The 22,425-nt window shown below is 41.3% G+C and overlaps 1 protein-coding gene across 2 annotated transcripts in view; it reads left to right on the top strand.

Moving 5' to 3' along the window:
• Window positions 1-22,425, top strand: part of Lgr5 (leucine rich repeat containing G protein coupled receptor 5) — a 134,814-nt gene that overhangs the window by 68,676 nt on the left and 43,713 nt on the right. For both annotated transcript variants that reach the window (XM_063263222.1, NM_001106784.1), the window contains exon 3: window positions 10,537-10,608. In XM_063263222.1, coding sequence (XP_063119292.1) covers window positions 10,537-10,608 — 72 coding nt within the window. The remainder of the gene's footprint in view (window positions 1-10,536; window positions 10,609-22,425) is intronic.

Raw genomic sequence — 22,425 nt, 5'->3', positions numbered from 1 at the left:
GGCTCACAACCATATGTAATGGGATCCGGTGCCCTTTTCTGGTGTGTCTGAAGATGGTGACAGAGTACTCACATACATAAAATAAATCTTAAAAAAAAAGACTAGAGAATTATGGAAGCAGAAATACTCATTAGGAAACCATTAATTAGGGTGGGTAAAAAATCCAAGAGTATTTGTCATGTACAGATGACATTCAAATTTCTTAGACAAATTTTTTTGTTGACTTGGTTTTGATTGACAGGTTCTGGGTACTGGTTCCCCGGACAGCATCATTTGAACGATCTCACTATTTACTCCCCATCGAAATTTATTTTTTGTGCTTCAGGAAATGCAAAGTCGTGTGCCCTCCCCAGCTAGTAGTCAGAAACTCTGGAGCCTGAGCTCAGGAAGTCTCCTGTAGTGTGCTCTGCCAATGATAGCATTCGAAGACCCATTACTGTCAGTCAGTGTTTCTGGAGATGTCAGAACTCCCTGGAGTTCCTCACACATTTCTGGGTCCCATCATAGACGTTCTTCAGACAGACGGACAGAGGGTGTCGGGGTAGGAAGAGAACATCAAGAACATGTGTATAGGAGATCCTCAGGTGATGAAGAATCTGCTTAGCTTCAGTCACATTGTGATGACTCCCAGCTAGGGCATATTTAAATGCCACCTCCACTTACTGTCCTCTCAGTACTCTGAAATTCAGTGTGTTCAGAACCAGAATAACCCATAACCACATCACTAGGAAGCCCTTTCTTCTGCCTGGCCTGCTTTTGACCAGCAATGGCATTAGCTAAAAGTCTCTGAGGCCCACTTTGCCACCTGGGAGAGGAGAAAATTGGTGTCTTCTGAAAATTACAATAATTAAATAGCTCCATAAATGCCTAGCATTTATGAATTGCTTAGTTAAAAGAAAATGAAAGGTAGCTCCTGTGTTTATGTCCACAACACATTATACAACAGCTTACTGAAAGGACTCCACATTTCTGAATTTCCATCCTGTTTGTAATACAAAGGAAAAATTCTTGGATTACTTCTACTCTGGCTACACAATAGCTAACCATCTCAGAATCATCGTGCCAAAAAGGAAGTAACTGTAGTCAGTTATATTTAGAAACATGATCAATTATCTTGATTGATTGATTGACTGACTGATGATAAATATCTTTGAGTTTCCCAGTTCTGTGCGAGCAATATGATTCCTTGACCACATATCAAAGGGCAGAAAATGAAGCTTCATGGGCAGTACTGGATGGAATGTATCTGTGGATTGGGAGCAGTACTGGATGGAATGTATCTGTGGATTGGGAGCAGTACTGGATAGAATGTATCTGTGGATTGGGAGCAGTACTGGATAGAATGTATCTGTGGATTGAGGACACTAAGGCAGATTTCACAGAGGTCTTTATGCTCATTAAAGATCCCAGTCCAGAGATATTAGGCTTCAACAATTCTTAGCCTATGAACCCTTTGGAAATCTTTTGGCTGGTTCTGACCAAGTTAATGTCCTTAGCTAACTGAGCTGATGGACTGGTTGTCACAGCTTTTCAGCACAGTGATGTATTCAGACATACTAGGGAAGGCGTGCTGTTCTTTCCGGTGGTAAATCAGTTGACACGGTGTTGTCATCCTTATAAGTAAGATGGCTGCGTTGCCCACAGCAAATGTGACCAAAGGTGCACCCAGAAGCACCTGCAGAAATCTCACACTTAAATGATACATTGAGAGTAATTACTCAGGTAAGTTATAGCCAGAAGAAGACAAATAAAAGCAGAAGCAGTAAAGAACCCCTCCCTTCAGTAGAAAAGAAATCAGAAAGAAGGAAGGGCACCATAATACTGGAGATATTACATGCCACTCAGATCTTCAGGATGGGAACACTACTTAATCCTGATGTCAGCGCTCTTCAAATTTCTAGAGCAAAGTAGCATTTATTCATAAGGTTCTATGCCCGGTAGGTCTCACAGGCTTTTAAAACTTGGAAAACTAATTTCTGTGGACTGGGAAAAATTTCTTAGTCTTCCTATTGAATTGTAAGGTTTGTCATAGTCGGGTCCCTCCTGCTCTGATTGCTTGAGTGGCCTGGCTGGTGTACATTCCATATCCCGCAGAAAACACCAGAATATAATAGGTCTACATCAAAACTTCCAAGCCAAGCAGGACTACCTCCCGAGAGAGAACCTTCCTTGAAAAGACCCTTGTGGAAGAATTACCATTTTCTTCTCCTTTTTTGCTCCTTAGTTAGGGAAGTGAAGGCAGAGAAGTGATTTTCAAAGAAAAAATGTTTTCATAGCAAGTTAATGAGAAGAAAAACAACCAAAAGGGGAAAGGGAAAAAAACCTGACTAAATTAGAAGCCATGGAGTTCGTGGACGAGCCAGCCAGCCATGATCCTTGCTTAGATCTAAAAGCACAGTGTGATCTATGAGCCTATCGCTAGCAGGGGTTCCCAGCATAGGCATTTCCAAAGAGACCCAAGTAGAGAGCACTCACGGTCTAATGCCCTGTTCACCCTCAGAGCCCAGCCCGTAGGATACTCAGAACATTCCTTGTCTTTCAAGGGCAACGTACAGGGCAGGAAAAAAATCAGACTTCCCTTTTATAAAATAAAGCACGGATCGTCTGCCACCAAAAGGGTCCATATTATTTTAAATTTTCAACTTACTTTAGAAACTCAATGATATTTATACATTCTGAAAGATGTTTCAGATTATTATTACAATAGCAAATCATCTCTGTTTGGGGGAGGAGAGGTACACCAAGAGTCTCTTGCAACTTAATGTTCTTTTAGTCTTTCTGTGCAACTTAAATAAAGAAAGCAAATGTTGTTGAAATAATGCATTTCATACATGGTGCAGTGTCATTTGGGATAATTTTTCTATTATAATAAAAGATATGAAAATGTTTAAGTTCTACCTTATTTTAGAAACAGGAGTGATGAAAGAGAGGTTTTTATAAAATAGTGATGTTTTAGAAACAGAGTTTTAAAGAACAGCTTTCAGCCAAATGGCATTCGGGTCTCTAAGATTGAAATATTAGTCCAATCATCACAAGGGAAGGAAAGATTTGTGTGTGGTTCTTACTGTTTACATACTGTGTACACATTTGAAAGTCTGAGGAGGGTTCCCCTCCCCTGCAGTTTAGAGGAATTTAAGTTTTAAAGTTACTTAAGTCACCCCCCCCATGATAAAGAAATAAAAAGAGAATTATTTCCAAAAGTTGTTATTGTCAGTAGGACAGACCTGTCATTGAGCAAGCCACAGAACAGCTAATGGCACAACGTGCCGTTTGTTTTGGAGCAGACTTCCCTGATAGCAGGTCAGTGGCTCACGGAGTAGTTCTTCGTACACGCTCTGAGGTATTTGAAGTCTCTATGCAGAGAATAAGAGAAATAAATAAATAACATGAAGTAAGTTGCAGGAAACATAACCCAAAGATGGTCACCCCAATGAATTAAGCTGACTAGAATACAACTTTTTAAAAAATAGTTTTTAAAGATTTATTTTTTTAATGTGTGTGAGTACACTGTCACTGTCTTCAGACACACCAGGAGAGGGCATCGGATCCCATTGCAGATGGTTGTGAGCCACCATGTGGTTGCTGGGAATTGAACTCAGGATCTCTGTTAGACTGGTCAGTGCTCTTAATCGCTGAGCTATCTATCTCTCCAGCCCAAAAAAACCGAATTTTTTTTATTACAGTATAATTTGATCATGGTTTCCCCTACCTCATCTCCCAGATCTCAAACCTCTCCACCCAGGGCTCTGGAAACCATGAAGAAAAAGTGGTGGAAAGAGTGTGAGAACCAGAGGGGCTATGCCCTCCCACCCATCCAACTCCATGGCTTCTTCCTCTCTTCAGAAAACAAATTAATTAATTAATTAATTAATTAAATTAAATAAAAAGAAACAGACAAAAATATCAAAGCACGAAGAAGCATACACATGGACACACACGAGAGAGAGAGAGAGAGAAAGAGAGAGAGAGGCATAAAAACACAAAAGTAGAAACCCTAACAGAAAGTAAATAAACAAGTAAGATTTTTTTAAGTGCCCAAACAAAACATTATGAGACAAAACATCTCCAAAAATACCACTGAGTTCATTCTATGTAGCCATCTAAAGCTGAGAATAGAACTCCTTTAATTGTGGATTGCATACTCTATGGGAGAGAATTAATGTTTTTTTGTAAGAACTTGTCAGTTGGAGACAGTTTCTGGGTTAGGGATAGGGATTCAGGGTCAGTTTGCCTCTCAGTGCTGGGACCCCATCTGACTTAGACCTGCACTGGCTCTGTGCACGCTGCCTCAGTCTCTTCTGAGTTCTTCTGTAGGCCACCTCTACTGTGTTTAGCACATCTTGTTTCCCTGGTGTCCGCCATCCCATTGAGGACCAAGTGGTTCGGGTCTCTCACCCTCAGCACATGGTCCAGTTGTTAGTCTATGTATTTGTTCCCATCGACTGCAGGAGGAAGATTCTCTAACGCTGACTGAGTGAGACACTGACCTATGAATATAGCAGAATGTCATTAGGGGTCATTTTATTGTTCTGTTCCTTTAGCAGAATAGTAGTATTTCGTTTTCTCCTGGGTCCATGAGCTTTCTTGTATCAGGTTCTTGGCCACCTGAGCAGTGTCAGGCATGAGCTCTGTTTCATGGAGTAGAACTTAAATACAACCAGAGTGGTTGGTTACACCCATAACTTTTGTGCCACTATTGTCTAAGCACATCCTGATGGCAGGTCACCGTTGTTGATCAAAGAGTTTGTCGCTGGGTTATAATACATCATTTTTAAAAGTTTTCGTTTTGTATTTCAATGTCCCGAATTCCATCTGCCTACCTAACAGTAATACAGCAGCAGAATTTAGTAAGCACAGAGTTGAAAACTATACTCTAAATTCACAACTGAATTGCAGACTTGACTGTGAATAGAGGGAGATTCTAAATGAAGTAACAGTCGCTGATCAGTGAAACCATCTGTAGTGGCCAATCCTGAGTATCTTAATTCAATAAGTAACTCTTCAATGTCATGTACAACTCCTTAAATAGAATATGCGTACTCTTATTCAGAATTTTGTATTGTACTTTGTGTCACTAATCAAATTCAGGAGGACAGTGCATAATACACTCATGACTACAGAAAGTTGTTTTTTCCTTTTTAACCAAATACACTGCACCTTGACTCTAGTGGCATGCTCACAGTGACAGTGTAGATTGTTTTTTCTTCTACACCAGGCTCTGTCACCTCCACTCTTTCTCTAGTATCCACTAAACCAGATTTCCTGTCTGCTTACTCTAAGTGTGTTTGCTCTTGACCCTTTAAGATATCCCTATAAGAAGGATCCATTCAAAATACAGGTTTGTTCATATCATTCTCTGACTCATGCAGACCATATGAGGTCCTCCAAAGCCATTTAAGCACCAGCCCTGGACAGCTTCTGGCTCCCTTGCATTCTCCTCCTTAGCCATACCCCATACTCAACCTGTAGAAGCATCTAGACCACACCACGTGTACGCCACTATACTCTGCCCTTCACAGTATGGCCCAGACCTCTGTTGAAATGTCCTCACAGCAGAAAGGCTCCACCAAACCTTTATATCCAAAATAATCACCCTCCACAACCACAGCCCTCAGTTCCCTACCTCTTTACCTTTGTTAATTCTTCTCTTGGAGAAATGTTCCTGTTCCGCTGTCTGCTGACCTTTGAGCCCAATGGCAACCCCCTGGCATTAGAATGTAAACTCAATGAGTCCAGAGGTTGGAGGGTCTTATGAATCTCATATTCACTACCGTGCCACCTGCACATGGGGCTCAACAAAATGCTTGCTGGATACAAATTAGTATGAACTCCAAATGGCTGTTAGGAGCACAGAAGCCGGCAACGCTGTGATAGCTCAGGTGTGCCAACCGCAGGTTACCAGTACAAAGATAAAGGACAGCAGAAGCCAAGACAGCGAGTGTGGACGACTGGAACAGCTTTGTAAACAGGATTCCTTGAGGCCAGCGTTCGGGCAGGTGTGATACTTCCTTGCCAACTAAATAAGCCTTCAATCATCCACTTGTTTGCAGAAGATAACCCGGGTTTATATCGATCCAGTTATTCATCCAAAAGAGTCCGCAAGGCTGTGGGACAGTTTGGATCCACAACTCCATGTTACCTGGGGACCCAAGTCACTTAGTTTCTTTTGGGGGAGAGTGCATTCATGGGGTGGAGGTGGGGGGGGGGGACACATCCGTACCACTGTTTGCATGTGGCACTCAGGGAACAACCTCTGGTGTCCTATTGTTTAAGTTGGAGTCTCTTTATTATTTAGTAGTTAAGTAAGCCAAGCTTCAGGGATTCTCTTGTCTCTGTCCCCTCAACTACTGCTGGAGCACTGGCATTGCGGGCGAGCGTTCCTGCACTTGGCTTCAAGTTGCTTCCGGGGATCCGATTTAGGTCCTCACACTTGCATGTCGAACGTTTCACCCACGGAGCCCTCTCCATTCTTCTGATCTCACCTTTGATGGGATATTCTGCAAATCAGAACCAGTGGTGGTGTTTCAGCAGCCACCTCTGCAGGAAAGACAAGATCGAGGAAGTCGGGAATGAGCAACCTCTTTTTAGAAGGTGGTGGTGAAGCTGCATGTAGCAATTTTATGTAGTCTGATCTTGCTGTGTAACCACAGGAAGATGGCAGGAATGAGGGGGACGGCTACAAAATGAGGCTCTAGATGTGCGTCCATGTGCTTTTGTAAACACTTAACCCTGTGCAGGGGAAATCACCCCTAAAGAAGAGTGGTCCATACTAGGGGACATTGTGGTCTTTAACTGTTAGCTAAACGCTATTTGGGCAATTCGCCATGCCTCCAGCTCTACTTGGGAGCACTAGACTAGGTACAAAAGACAAACCCTGGGTTATGTGTTATACGCAGAATATAAAGCACAGACCCTATGACCCACCATCCAGGGAGAAACTGCTACCAACGGAGTTTAGGGTATAGACACTAGACATCTCAGAAATGAGGTTGCTTTGAAAGAAGACAGCAGAAAAAGACAACTCTAGGCCAGTGGTTCTCAGCCCTTTGGGGGTCAAATGTTCCTTTCACAAAGTCACATAGCAAACATCCTGCATATCAGATATTTACATTATAATTCATAAAGTAGCAGACTTATAGTTTTGAAGTAGCAACAAAAATAATTTTATGGCTGGGGTCACCACAGCATGGAATTGTGTTCAAGGGTCACAGCATTAGGAAGGTTGAGAACCACTGATCTAGATGAAGCAAAGAGATGGCTAGCCTCATGGGCTAGTTCAGCTTCAGCATCAAGGGATTTGTGGAAGAAGCTGAGGACATATTTTTTTCTAGGTATAAAAACTGACAAGAATTCTTTAAAGAATTCACTAATCCAACCAGAAGCGACCATACCAACATCATCAATGAACATGGAGTGACTGGGAGTAGGGAGAGAATGAACTGAAGTGCAGGGCAAAAGACCACAAGGTTTCTCATAAAGCAGATTTATGGGGAAATTTTAAGCCCTCTGGAATCACTTTGGTCAAATATTAAGTGGAATTACATACGATTAACTCATAATTTCTGAAGACCTGCCATGGTGAAATTAGTGGATCCCAACTTTTTGTTCACTGCATGCATATACATACACACACACACACACACACACACACACACACACACACACAAATATTTCTTCCTTAGTCCTTTTTCATTAATAAATTTGGTACAAAGTAATCATCCAAACCATTCTCGTTTTTGTTTTTTTGTTTTTTAATTAACTTGAGTATTTCTTATATACATTTCGAGTGTTATTCCCTTTCCCAGTTTCCGGGCAAACATCCCCCTCCCCCCTCCCCTTCCTTATGGGTGTTCCCCTCCCCACCCTCCCCCCATTGCTGCCCTCCCCCCCATAGTCTAGTTCACTGGGGGTTCAGTCTTAGCAGGACCCAGGGCTTCCCCTTCCACTGGTGCTCTTACTAGGATATTGAATGCTACCTATGAGGTCAGAGTCCAGGGTCAGTCCATGTATAGTCTTTGGGTAGTGGCTTAGTCCCTGGAAGCTCTGGTTGCTTGGCATTGTTGTTCATATGGGGTCTCGAGCCCCTTCAAGCTCTTCCAGTTCTTTCTCTGATTCCTTCAACGGGGGTCCTATTCTCAGTTCAGTGGTTTGCTGCTGGCATTCGCCTCTGTGTTTGCTGTATTCTGGCTGTGTCTCTCAGGAGCGATCTACATCCGGCTCCTGTCGGCCTGCACTTCTTTGCTTCATCCATCTTGTCTAATTGGGTGGCTGTATATGTATGGGCCACATGTGGGGCAGGCTCTGAATGGGTGTTCCTTCAGTCTCATTCTCGTTTTTTTATTCTGGATTTTAATTATTAATTTTATAATGAAATTCTACGTGTTTTTTCTGTTTGAAAAGCACTTTCTTGGCCCATGAGGTACATGGAAAGCACACAATTCAAGCTCTCCAAGTCTCCCAGATTACACCCCTCACAGGGAGAAAGCCAGCACAAAATTCCACAAGTCAAATAGTGCCATCATGGGTCTGGAAGGGCCTGAGGAGTCTGTCATCTTGCCTAAATGTTTCATGTTGTGAGTGATACAAAGAAGCAGAGGAATTTCTACGGACTTCACAGTTCAAGGCAAATAGTGCATGCACAAGAAATATAGGCAAAGTTTCTTTGAAAAGCCCAGACCCCTTGTTATAAATTCCTTCTGAAAACCAGGATTACAGATACTGTGGTGTAGTAATTTGAATTGGACAAATGCTTGCTGGTGCTATCGTTTTGTTGGTTTTGACTTTGGGACAGGGTCTTGTTTAAAGGACAGGCAGGCCTCAAACTTGAGATCTTACTGCCTCTGCCTTCAGAAAACTAATATCACATGCCTAAACCATCACACCTGGCTTCAAATGCTCTGTGGGGTGTGTGTGCGTGTGTGTGTGTGTGTGTGTGTGCACGTGTGTGTGCACGTGTGTGTGCATGTGTGTGCATGTGTGTGTGCATGTGTGTGTGCACGTGTGTGTGTGTGCGTGCGTGTGTGTGTGTGCGTGCGTGCGTGCGTGCGTGCGTGCGTGTGTGTGTGTGTGTGTGTGTGTGTGTGTGTGTGTGTGTGTGACATGTGTGCAGGTGCTAGAGGAGACCAGAAGATCACGGCAAATCTCTTGTAGCTGGTAGTAAAGGCAGTTTTGAGGTACTTCATGTTGGGGCTGGGTTGAACTCAGATCCTCTAGAAGAACAACTGACTTAACCTCTGCTCAATCTCTCCAACCCCACGAGTACTTTTAATACAAATGCTATTTAGTTCTATTCATAAGGTAATTCCATTATCTCTTTAAATATCCATGTGTGGCTGAGTGTCAGCCGTGTGGACTAACAAGTGGGTAAATATTCAAAGTTGTACAGTGTCTGGTTTATTTCAGTCACAACACTAGTTCTCCATGACTGGATTCTCTCTCTTTGCATGTAATATCAAGAAGATGTACTTGAGACCATCGGGCCCTTCAGAAAAAAAAGTGTAGGACCTACAGGCATGCCGGCCCTAGCCGGATGTGATGAGATTCTCAGCAGATTCTGAGCTCTTCTGCCTCCTATTAGTCTAGGGTTTCCTGCTTGATGGTACTGCCAAACATCTTGGGCTATGGCTTCCATGTGGCTGCTAAATTAGCAAAGAACCAAGCATTGGAGCTACATACATCATTGGCTGTTTCACATATTTTCTCAATTGAACTATTGTAAAGACAACTTTTCAAATGTTACTAGGAGAAAATATCAAAACTTGGGCTGGAGAGATGGTTCAGTGGTTAAGAGCACTGACTGCTCTCCCAGAGGTCCTGAGTTCAAATCCCAGCAACCACATGGTGGCTCACAACCATCTGTAATGGGATCTGATGCCCTCTTCTGGTGGGTGTGTCTGAAGACAGCTACAGTGTACTTATATATAATAAATGAATAAGTCTTTTTTAAAGAAGTCAAAACTTGCCATTAAGTCATCTGTGTTAGCTCATCCTAATCAAAGCTCTGTTTCCAATTTCAGGTCTTATTCAATTAAAGTGTGTTAAATTAAGCTTCTCTATCTTGTGGTTTAGGAACAAACCGGCTGTGATAATACACGTACTCATTTTACAATAATAAAAACATGAGTATATCCTGGCCTATTTACAGTGAAAATATTCTTGTTTGTTTCCTATTATAAATGGAGGTTGTAAAACTTACGTAAGTCACATTTTAGCATAAATTTGTTTCAAATTATTATGAAGTTAGTTTTTATTTAAAAACTTAAAGGCAGGAATAGGTACATATGCTAGATGTTAATTGAATTATTGTAAAATAATTTGTTTCATTCTTTTCTTAGGTACCTCTTTGCCAATATGTTCCAGGGGAATTTAAAGTGTTAACAAAATTTTAAAGTACAAGATTCTCTACAATTGCCTGTGTGGTTTGAACATAGTTGTATTGCATTTTTTTTTAACAATGAAATGATTTGCACTTGAAGAAAACTGTGCTGACTCTGTCTCTCTCCCTCTTTCCCTCTTTCCCTCTCTCTCTCCTCACAGGCGTCTTGCTGGAAATGCTTTGACACACATTCCCAAGGGAGCATTCGCAGGCCTTCACAGTCTCAAAGTTCTGTAAGTAAACCCAGTGTTGTCACTTGAAGACAGTACTGATTTGCATGTCACATGACTGCTAATTAATGTGCAAATATCAGGTGCAATTTGGACCTTTGAGTCCCTCTCTGCCTTCGCCGATGTCATAAAACCATTGACTATAATCCATGTGTGACAGTTATGTCTAAAGTTGCTTGTCTAGGACCACTATAGAGCAAAAAGGCAAACACCTTCTTACCAAATGCCATTTTTGCCTCGGGTGTTGCCGTACAGCGTTGCTCACACCAGTCTTTTGGATAAGTACTATGTTGTATTTATATCAATTAATTATTTGAAACTGTCTGTTGGCTGTAATATATTTTCCAGGTGGTTTGGTTTTCAAATGAAATTTTATTGTCTCCCAAAAATAAATGGAAAATAAAAATAAAGTTGCTTGCCTCCAAATAACCACCTTACCTATTCACACATGCAAGAACGTCTGTCTTTCTCCATGTCACGCAGTTGAGGAGCATGTCCTTAAAGACTCTGGTCACTGTGGTATGAATGTAATGAGATCGCAGCTTGAAATTTCCTTGAAATTTGTTTCCTTAGGATATGCCAAGTAAGGGCCCAGTCAAACACACTAAGTTTGGGTGCATACGTAGACCACTTGGTATATGACCTAGCAAAGTGGACAGCCGCTTATTAAGAAATGGTGGATTGGGGATGTAGCTCGGTGGTACATTTACCAACTGTACCAAACCCCTGGGTCCTATCCAGGGGAGAGAATTAGGAAGCAGAGAAACTTTTAAATATGTTTCAACATACATTTTCTTCACATTCATTGTCCAACTTCCAGGTTTGTTGTGATAAAATTCAGTACTATTGAATACTATCTTAGTTTGGATTTTCTTTTTTTTATTAACTTGAGTATTTCTTATATACATTTCGAGTGTTATTCCCTTTCCCGGTTTCCGGGCAAACATCCCCCTCCCCCCTCCCCTTCCTTATGGGTGTTCCCCTCCCAACCCTCCCCCCATTGCCGCCCTCCCCCCATAGACTAGTTCACTGTGGGTTCAGTCTTAGCAGGACCCAGGGCTTCCCCTTCCACTGGTGCTCTTACTAGGATATTCATTGCTACCTATGGGGTCAGAGTCCAGGGTCAGTCCATGTATAGTCTTTAGGTAGTGGCTTAGTCCCTGGAAGCTCTGGTTGCTTGGCATTGTTGTACTTTTGGGGTCTCGAGCCCCTTCAAGCTCTTCCAGTTCTTTCTCTGATTCCTTCAATAGGGGTCCTATTCTCAGTTCAGTGGTTTGCTGCTGGCATTCGCCTCTATATTTGCTGTATTCTGGCTGTGTCTCTCAGGAGCGATCTACATCCGGCTCCTGTCGGTCTGCACTTCTTTGCTTCATCCATCTTGTCTAATTGGGTGGCTGTATATGTATGGGCCACATGTGGGGCAGGCTCTGAATGGGTGTTCCTTCAGTCTCTGTTTTAATCTTTGCCTCTCCCTTCCCTGCCAAGGGTATTCTTTTTCCTCATTTAAAGAAGGAGTGAAGCATTCACATTTTGATCATCCGTCTTGAGTTTCGTTTGTTCTAGGGATCTAGGGTAATTCAAGCATTTGGGCTAATAGCCACTTATCAATGAGTGCATACCATGTATGTCTTTCTGTGATTGGGTTAGCTCACTCAGGATGATATTTTCCAGTTCCAACCATTTGCCTACGAATTTCATAAACTCGTTGTTTTTGATAGCTGAGTAATATTCCATTGTGTAGATGTACCACATTTTTTGTATCCATTCCTCTGTTGAAGGGCATCTGGGTTCTTTCCAGCTTCTGGCTATTATAAATAAGGCTGCGATGAACATAGTGGAGCACGTGTCTCTTTTATATGTTGAGGCATCTTTTGGGTATATGCCCAAGAGAGGTATAGCTGGATCCTCAGGCAGTTCAATGTCCAATTTTCTGAGGAACCTCCAGACTGATTTCCAGAATGGTTTTACCAGTCTGCAATCCCACCAACAATGGAGGAGTGTTCCTCTTTCTCCACATCCTCGCCAGCATCTGCTGTCACCTGAGTTTTTGATCTTAGCCAATCGCACTGGTGTGAGGTGAAATCTCAGGGTTGTTTTGATTTGCATTTCCCTTATGACTAAAGATGTTGAACATTTCTTTAGGTGTTTCTCAGCCATTCGGCATTCCTCAGCTGTGAATTCTTTGTTTAGCTCTGAACCCCATTTTTTAATAGGGTTATTTGTTTCCCTGCGATCTAACTTCTTGAGTTCTTTGTATATTTTGGAAATAAGGCCTCTATCTGTTGTAGGATTGGTAAAGATCTTTTCCCAATCTGTTGGTTGCCGTTTTGTCCTAACCACAGTGTCCTTTGCCTTACAGAAGCTTTGCAGTTTTATGAGATCCCATTTGTCGATTCTTGATCTTAGAGCATAAGCCATTGGTGTTTTGTTCAGGAAATTTTTTCCAGTGCCCATGTGTTCCAGATGCTTCCCTAGTTTTTCTTCTATTAGTTTGAGTGTGTCTGGTTTGATGTGGAGGTCCTTGATCCACTTGGACTTAAGCTTTGTACAGGGTGATAAGGATGGATCGATCTGCATTCTTCTACATGTTGCCCTCCAGTTGAACCAGCACCATTTGCTGAAAATAGTATCTTTTTTCCATTGGATGGTTTTGGCTCCTTTGTCAAAAATCAAGTGACCATAGGTGTGTGGGTTCATTTCTGGGTCTTCAATTCTATTCCATTGGTCTATCTGTCTGTCTCTGTACCAATACCATGCAGTTTTTATCACTATTGCTCTGTAATACTGCTTGAGTTCAGGGATAGTGATTCCCCCTGAAGTCCTTTTATTGTTGAGGATAGCTTTAGCTATCCTGGGTTTTTTGTTATTCCAGATGAATTTGCAAATTGTTCTGTCTAACTCTTTGAAGAATTGGATTGGTATTTTGATGGGGATTGCATTGAATCTGTAGATTGCTTTTGGTAAAATGGCCATTTTTACCATATTAATCCTGCCAATCCATGAGCATGGGAGATCTTTCCATCTTCTGAGGTCTTCTTCAATTTCTTTCCTCAGTGTCTTGAAGTTCTTATTGTACAGATCTTTTACTTGCTTGGTTAAAGTCACACCGAGGTACTTTATATTATTTGGGTCTATTATGAAGGGTGTCGTTTCCCTAATTTCTTTCTCGGCTTGTTTCTCTTTTGTATAGAGGAAGGCAACTGATTTATTTGAGTTAATTTTATACCCAGCCACTTTGCTGAAGTTGTTTATCAGCTTTAGTAGTTCTCTGGTGGAACTTTTGGGATCACTTAAATATACTATCATGTCATCTGCAAATAGTGATATTTTGACCTCTTCTTTTCCGATCTGTATCCCTTTGATCTCCTTTTGTTGTCTGATTGCTCTGGCTAGAACTTCAAGAACTATATTGAATAAGTAGGGAGAGAGTGGGCAGCCTTGTCTAGTCCCTGATTTTAGTGGGATTGCTTCAAGTTTCTCTCCATTTAGTTTAATGTTAGCAACTGGTTTGCTGTATATGGCTTTTACTATGTTTAGGTATGGGCCTTGAATTCCTATTCTTTCCAGGACTTTTATCATGAAGGGGTGTTGAATTTTGTCAAATGCTTTCTCAGCATCTAATGAAATGATCATGTGGTTCTGTTCTTTCAGTTTGTTTATATAATGGATCACGTTGATGGTTTTCCGTATATTAAACCATCCCTGCATGCCTGGGATGAAGCCTACTTGATCATGGTGGATGATTGTTTTGATGTGCTCTTGAATTCGGTTTGCCAGAATTTTATTGAGTATTTTTGCGTCGATATTCATAAGGGAAATTGGTCTGAAGTTCTCTTTCTTTGTTGTGTCTTTGTGTGGTTTAGGTATAAGAGTAATTGTGGCTTCATAGAAGGAATTCGGTAGGGCTCCATCTGTTTCAATTTTGTGGAATAGTTTGGATAATATTGGTATGAGGTCTTCTATGAAGGTTTGATAGAATTCTGCACTAAACCCGTCTGGACCTGGGCTCTTTTTGGTTGGGAGACCTTTAATGACTGCTTCTATTTCCTTAGGAGTTATGGGGTTGTTTAACTGGTTTATCTGTTCCTGATTTAACTTCGATACCTGGTATCTGTCTAGGAAATTGTCCATTTCCTGAAGATTTTCAAATTTTGTTGAATATAGGTTTTTATAGTAAGATCTGATGATTTTTTTGAATTTCCTCCGAATCTGTAGTTATGTCTCCCTTTTCATTTCTGATTTTGTTAATTTGGACACACTCTCTGTGTCCTCTCGTTAGTCTGGCTAAGGGTTTATCTATCTTGTTGATTTTCTCAAAGAACCAACTTTTGGTTCTGTTGATTCTTTCTATGGTCCTTTTTGTTTCTACTTGGTTGATTTCAGCTCTGAGTTTGATTATTTCCTGCCTTCTACTCCTCCTGGGTGTATTTGCTTCTTTTTGTTCTAGAGCTTTTAGGTGTGCTGTCAAGCTGCTGACATATGCTCTTTCCTGTTTCTTTCTGCAGGCACTCAGCGCTATGAGTTTTCCTCTTAGCACAGCTTTCATTGTGTCCCATAAGTTTGAGTATGTTGTATCTTCATTTTCATTAAATTCTAAAAAGTTTTTAATTTCTTTCTTTATTTCTTCCTTGACCAGGTTATCATTGAGTAGAGCATTGTTCAATTTCCACGTATATGTGGGCATTCTTCCCTTATTGTTATTGAAGACCAGTTTTAGGCCGTGGTGGTCCGATAGCACGCATGGGATTATTTCTATCTTTCTGTACCTGTTGAGGCCTGTTTTTTGACCAATTATATGGTCAATTTTGGAGAAAGTACCATGAGGAGCTGAGAAGAAGGTATATCCTTTTGCTTTAGGATAGAATGTTCTATAAATATCCGTTAAGTCCATTTGGCTCATGACTTCTCTTAGTCTGTCGACATCACTGTTTAATTTCTGTTTCCATGATCTGTCCATTGATGAGAGTGGGGTGTTGAAATCTCCCACTATTATTGTGTGAGGTGCAATGTGTGTTTTGAGCTTTAGTAAGGTTTCTTTTACATATGTAGGTGCCCTTGTATTTGGGGCATAGATATTTAGGATTGAGAGTTCATCTTGGTTGATTTTTCCTTTGATGAATATGAAGTGTCCTTCCTTATCTTTTTTGATGACTTTTAGTTGGAAATTGATTTTATTTGATATTAGAATGGCTACTCCAGCTTGCTTCTTCTGACCATTTGCTTGGAAAGTTGTTTTCCAGCCTTTCACTCTGAGGTAGTGTCTGTCTTTGTCTCTGAGGTGTGTTTCCTGTAGGCAGCAGAATGCAGGGTCCTCGTTGCGTATCCAGTTTGTTAATCTATGTCTTTTTATTGGGGAGTTGAGGCCATTGATATTGAGAGATATTAAGGAATAGTGATTATTGCTTCCCGTTATATTCATATTTGATGTGAGGTTATGTTTGTGTGCTTTCATTCTCTTTGTTTTGTTGCCAAGACGATTAGTTTCTTGCTTCTTCTAGGGTATAGCTTGCCTCCTTATGTTGGGCTTTACCATTTATTATCCTTTGTAGTGCTGGATTTGTAGAAAGATATTGTGTAAATTTGGTTTTGTCATGGAATATCTTGGTTTCTCCATCAATGTTAATTGAGAGTTTTGCTGGATACAGTAATCTGGGCTGGCATTTGTGTTCTCTTAGGGTCTGTATAACATCAGTCCAGGATCTTCTGGCCTTCATAGTTTCTGGCGAGAAGTCTGGTGTGATTCTGATAGGTCTCCCTTTATATGTTACTTGACCTTTTTCCCTTACTGCTTTTAATATTCTTTCTTTATTTTGTGCGTTTGGTGTTTTGACAATTATGTGACGGGAGGTGTTTCTTTTCTGGTCCAATCTATTTGGAGTTCTGTAGGCTTCCTGTATGTCTATGGGTATCTCTTTTTTTAGGTTAGGGAAGTTTTCTTCTATGATTTTGTTGAAGATATTTACTGGTCCTTTGCGCTGGGAGTCTTCACTCTCTTCTATACCTATTATCCTTAGGTTTGATCTTCTCATTGAGTCCTGGATTTCCTGTATGTTTTGGGCCAGTAGCTTTTTCCGCTTTACATTATCTTTGACAGTTGAGTCAATGATTTCTATGGAATCTTCTGCTCCTGAGATTCTCTCTTCCATCTCTTGTATTCTGTTGGTGAAGCTTGTATCTACAGCTCCTTGTCTCTTCTTTTGGTTTTCTATATCCAGGGTTGTTTCCATGTGTTCTTTCTTGATTGCTTCTATTTCCATTTTTAATTCCTTCAACTGTTTGATTGTGTTTTCCTGGAATTCTTTCAGGGATTTTTGCGATTCCTCTCTGTAGGCTTTTACTTGTTTATTAATGTTTTCCTGTGCTTCCCTAAGTGTGTTCAGGTCTTTCCTGAAGTCCTCCAGCATCATGATCAAATATGATTTTGAAACTAGATCTTGCTTTTCTGGTGTGTTTGGATATTCCATGTTTGTTTTGGTGGGAGAATTGGGCTCCGATGATGGCATGTAGTCTTGGTTTCTGTTGCTTGGGTTCCTGCGCTTGCCTCTCGCCATCAGATTATCTCTAGTGTTACTTTGTTCTGCTATTTCTGACAGTGGCTAGACTGTCCTATAAGCCTGTGTGTCAGGAGTGCTGTAGACCTGTTTTCCTCTCTTTCAGTCAGTTATGGGGACAGAGTGTTCTGCTTTCGGGCGTGTAGTTTTTCCTCTCTACAGGTCTTCAGCTGTTCCTGTGGGCCTGTGTCTTGAGTTCACCAGGCAGCTTTCTTGCAGCAGAAAATTTGGTCTTACCTGTGGTCCCGAGGCTCAGGTTTGCTCGTGGGGTGCTGTCCAGGGGCTCTCTGCAGCGGCAGCAACCAGGAAGACCTGTGCCGCCCCTTCCGGGAGCTTCAGTGCACCAGGGTTCCAGATGGTCTTTGGCTTTTTCCTCTGGCGTCCGAGATGTGTGTGCAGGGAGCAGTCACTTCTGGTTTCCCAGGCCTGTCTGCCTCTCTGAAGGTTTAGCTCTCCCTCCCACGGGATTTGGGTGCAGAGAACTGTTTATCCGGTCTGTTTCCTTCAGGGTCCGGCGGTGTCTGTGGCAGGGGTCCTGCCGCTCCTGGGCCCTCCCCCACGGGAGCCCAGAGGCCTTATACAGTTTCCTCTTGGGCCAGGGATGTGGGCAGGGGTGAGCAGTGTTGGTGGTCTCTTCCGCTCTGCAGCCTCAGGAGTGCCCACCTGACCAGGCGGTTGGGTCTCTCTCTCACCGGGTCTGGGAGCAGAGAGCTGCTGCGGGCCGGGATCCGCGGGTGTGGAACCTTAGTTTGGATTTTTATTGCTATATTGAGACACCAAAACCAAATGCAATTTGGGGAGGAATTTGGCTTACATATCCCTAATCACAGTCCTTCGAGGGAAGCCAAAGCAGGGATTCAAACTTGGCAGGAACCTGGAGGCAGGAGCTGATACAGAGGCCATGGAGGGATGTTTCTTACTGACTTGCTCCTCATGGCTTGCTCAGCCTGCTTTCTTATAGAACCCAGCCCAGGGATGGCACCACCCACAATGAGCTAGACCTCCCACATCAATCACTGATTAAGAAAATGGCCTACAGGTTTGTCTATACCCGGATTTTGTAGAGGGACTTTCTTAATCAAACTCCCTCCTCTAACTTGACACTTTTTGTGTCAAGTTGACAAAAAAAAAAAAAAAACCAAACCAAAACAAAACAAAACAAAAAAAACTAGCCACGTTTTCTTCTTCTTCTCCCACCACTACTCACAGTCAAATTCTGTTTCAGTGCCTTCTGGTTTGAAGCATCTAAGTAGAGAAAATAGTAAAAGTTTCAAATCATTTAAATTTTATCCACAGAGCAACATCTTGACTTTATTTCTTTTCATTGAGATAAAAGTTAACTTCCAAAAAGCACTGGGTTTAGTTATGCTTAATAAAAATTGCTTCAATGGCCCAAGCTATATGTAGGTTTTAAAAAGCTTAATTAAGTTTAATACTTTATTACAAATTAAATATTATAGCAGAATTGTTGTTTGTCCCTCTTAGATTCCTGGGTTTGGCTTCCCTTCCTTTTGGATCATTTGTACCCTTAACAGAAACATTGCTGGACTTATTCCCATACTCCTTATTTTATGCGTTTGCACCAGGTAAAATACACCTGCATCTCAGGGAACCCAGCAAGATATTTGAACCATTCAAAATGCATCATGAAATTCAAGTTTAAATGAGAAGACTAAAATGATCCTCTCATGTCTGTATACAGTAAAATATTTGAATAGTGTTAAATAAATTATCCTGTAGGGTCTGGAGAAATGGTCCAGTGGTTAAGAGCACTGGCTGCTCCTAAAGAGAACCCAAAATTGAATGTCAGGGCCCACATGGCAGTGCACAACTCCTATGACTCCAGTTCCAGGGGACCAAACGCCCCCTTCTGACCTCCACAGTCTCCTGTAAGTTCATAAACATGCAGAAGAGCACACATTCATGTATAATTAGCAAAAAATGAATAAAAATTAAAAACAATAAAAATAAACTATACTGTAATCAATTACTTCAATTCATTCAACTAACTGCATATTTAGTATATGAACTAGTATATATATATATGTGTGTGTGTGTGTGTGTGTGTGTGTGTATACCTCAAGTTACCATGTTGTATTTGAAGTACAAGTATCTAATATGAATACCAATGGATTATATGATATTAAGTATGTATACATCGAATTACATAGAAATATAACTTTTAATTCCTGATTTTAATTAAGTCTGAACTACTCAAGTTTTATACGTGATTTTTTCCCACAACAACATAATTTACTTCTCCTAAATTTATTGTGTGTAATCCTAATTGCACCATCTTTCCATTAAATGCTTCTCATAAGACACTACATGTCCTGTAAATTAAAGGGGGTACATATATTGGTCATTGGGATATCCCAGCTCTCTAAAAAGTACCTGAATCACAGTATGCACCCAGTAAATGTTTGTGAGATGAGAAAACACAGATGCCCTAGACATCGACACTGTCTTAAGTTTGTATGATGCGAACCCACTGTTCCAAGTTTATTTATAGAATATCTATCGGGCACATAGCAAACAAGATGTCTATGTCTGCTATGGGTCTCTACCTGCAAGCAGGTTTCGTGTGCCCAGAATAGATCTGCACATATTTCTTGCTGCTTTTTGTGTTGCGTTTTGCCTGAACACTCTAGACAGTGTTGGCCTAAACTGGTTTTTAAAACGAGTCTTAGAAGCTATAGTTTGGATAAGGTTCAAGTTGGCCCCCAAGGGTTCATACACCAGAGATTTGGTCCTAATGGGGTGATGCTAAGACAGTGGAACCTTTAAGGGGTGGGGACTGTTAATGTCCAGACTTTACATGTTGGAAGGTCACCATGTCATTGGAAGAGCCATTCTCAGTAGGATTAATACAACTCTCAGCAGGACTCTGGTTAAATTCCCCAGAGTAGAAGATGTTATAAAAAGGGCAAACCTGGGCCCTGGAGCCTCCTAACTTCCCGTCAGACCACACAGTTGCTTCCATGTTCACTCCTATGAAGAAAGGAAGGGTTTGTTATTAAAAAAAAACTCCTTTTATCCATTCCTAACTAACCAATATTTCCAGTCTTCCAAGTCAGAGATTGAGCAAGGCTTGGCGATTGCAATGCCCAAAGTGTCATTAAACAAATTATTGCTAGAAATCACTACTAGATCAATGGAACAGATTATGGGATCTAGACAGCCAAGCAGAGCACCTCTCCTCCGGGACAGAGTGTATCTAGAGATGCGCTCAACTATACAACCATAAAACTATGAAACACTTGCTCCAGTCTGGGGTTCAGCTCTGGCTTCCTATGAAAGGTATTTCCCTTCAGAAAACACCACAGAAGCTTGAAGTTAGTACAACTGGGAATTAACCCTCCAGGTAAGATGGCAGCTGCCTGACAGGACAGTGCTCAGAGGCACACGGGTGGGACTTTACAATTTAGTTACGATCTCTAACAAATGATGAGGGTTGAGGGGTGGGGGGGCCAGCAAGGTCCTGCAGGAATTTTATTGCTGTTATTGCTGTCTTAGAGACTAATATTCTACAGAGATCAAAATCATTAAATAACTTAAACTCTCTTGACATCAGAGCAGTGGTGCTCAGCGTGGAGACTCTGCCTGCTATAGAGACGTTAGTGACTGTGGGGACATCTTTCTCCAGGTGTAGTCACAATGTGGAGTATGGGCCAGGGCAAAGGCAGGAGTCTCCTTGACCCCTGACTATTCCCTTGCTATCAGTGCAAGCCACCACTACCTTAGTGTGTAACTCTACTGAAAGGTTGTATAAGGAACTCTACATGTCATCATAGTTAACATAGAAAAATTCAAGTGAATTAGATACATCCTGTCAAAACCATTGATTAATTAAATTTGTATATTTGTTTATTTCTAGTATTATAGGCTTTCTAATGACATGTTTATGTCAAAGTAGTATTCAGTAGAATCTTGTCAAAAGCAACAAAACAAATCGTATATAAAAATATATTAGATTAGATAGATAGATAGATAGATTTAAAACTTATTTGAAATTACTATTAAATTAGCAGAAAGAAAAGAAGCTAAGAGAAAAGGCCACACTGGATTTAGTAAGCAAAGTTTGCTCTATAGATTTTCATACTGCCTCCTTTTAACTAACTGGGGTGCAACCACGCACAGTTCATGTTGTAGCAATTACTCAGTGGTTTATTATTTGGGGATGGCCCATTGCTTTAGAAATCTTATTCTTCCACTGCCTAACAAGCTTTTCTGCCCAACTTTGAAGAAGGCAGTGTGACTGCTCACTTTCCCCAGTCAACTTTGAATCCCCATGTCCTATGGGGGGAAATGATCCCCAGGGTCTTCCAAAGTGCTGGAGAAGGAATGCTGGTCTCAGCCTGTTCATGTAGGATACATGTTTTAATGGCATTTCAAGATTGTCCTGTCCATAGGAAGTCAGTTTGACTTATCCTGAAGATTCCCATGCCCGCGCATGAGTTTCACTTCTTCACCTGAACTGCAACTCTACTAGTTTGTCTGGGTTCTGTTACTCTTATTTTAATAAAGAATATTTCCTTTTTCATAAAATGAATAAGAATGTTCTGTTGTTACATGTCTTCACTGACTCCCATCTAGATGCCTGCCTATGTTTCTATTGTATGAATGGCTTCTGATCATGTTATCTTTTTCTCACGCCTTGTTAGTACAAGTACGGACAAGGGCTGGGGATGTAGCTCAGCTTGTGAAGTGGTTGCCTAAGATACACGAGGCCCTGGGTTCCATCCTTGCTCTGATATGTAGCATTTCATCCATGAGGCATAGCAAGGTATGCCTGTAATTCCAGCAATGGGGAGGTGGAGGCAGAATGCCAGATTCAAGGTCACCCTTAGCTAATGAGTTTAAAATGAGCATGGGCTACTTGAGATCTTGTGTCGGGAGGAAAAGAAAAGAGAGAGAAATACAAAAATGCTGGGTCAAGCAACTAACTCATTCATTAAAAAATTGTTCCTGGGATTGTTTCATGTAATATTATGCATTTAGTTGCAACATAAGAAAATAGATTTACTATAAATAATTCTTTCATAGATCTCTAATAGGAAAGTGTTGATCTAATGAGATTGAACGCCACAGCAGAAGTGCCAAAATTCTCAGCAGAATAGACCTGTCACTCTCCTCATCCAAACTCTTAAAAGCTCAAAGGTGCCTGCAAAGATACTGTGAAGGTCATATTCACTTAGAGCCATGATTTGCGTAAGGTGGATGAGCAGAGTCTATGGTAAAACAAGAGAAGGGTCCTAGTGATCCAGTC

Source organism: Rattus norvegicus, chromosome 7 (genome assembly GCF_036323735.1).
Source record: "Rattus norvegicus strain BN/NHsdMcwi chromosome 7, GRCr8, whole genome shotgun sequence".
In the NCBI taxonomy this organism is placed as follows: domain Eukaryota; kingdom Metazoa; phylum Chordata; class Mammalia; order Rodentia; family Muridae; genus Rattus; species Rattus norvegicus.
This window is presented reverse-complemented; position numbering and strand designations above follow the sequence as displayed.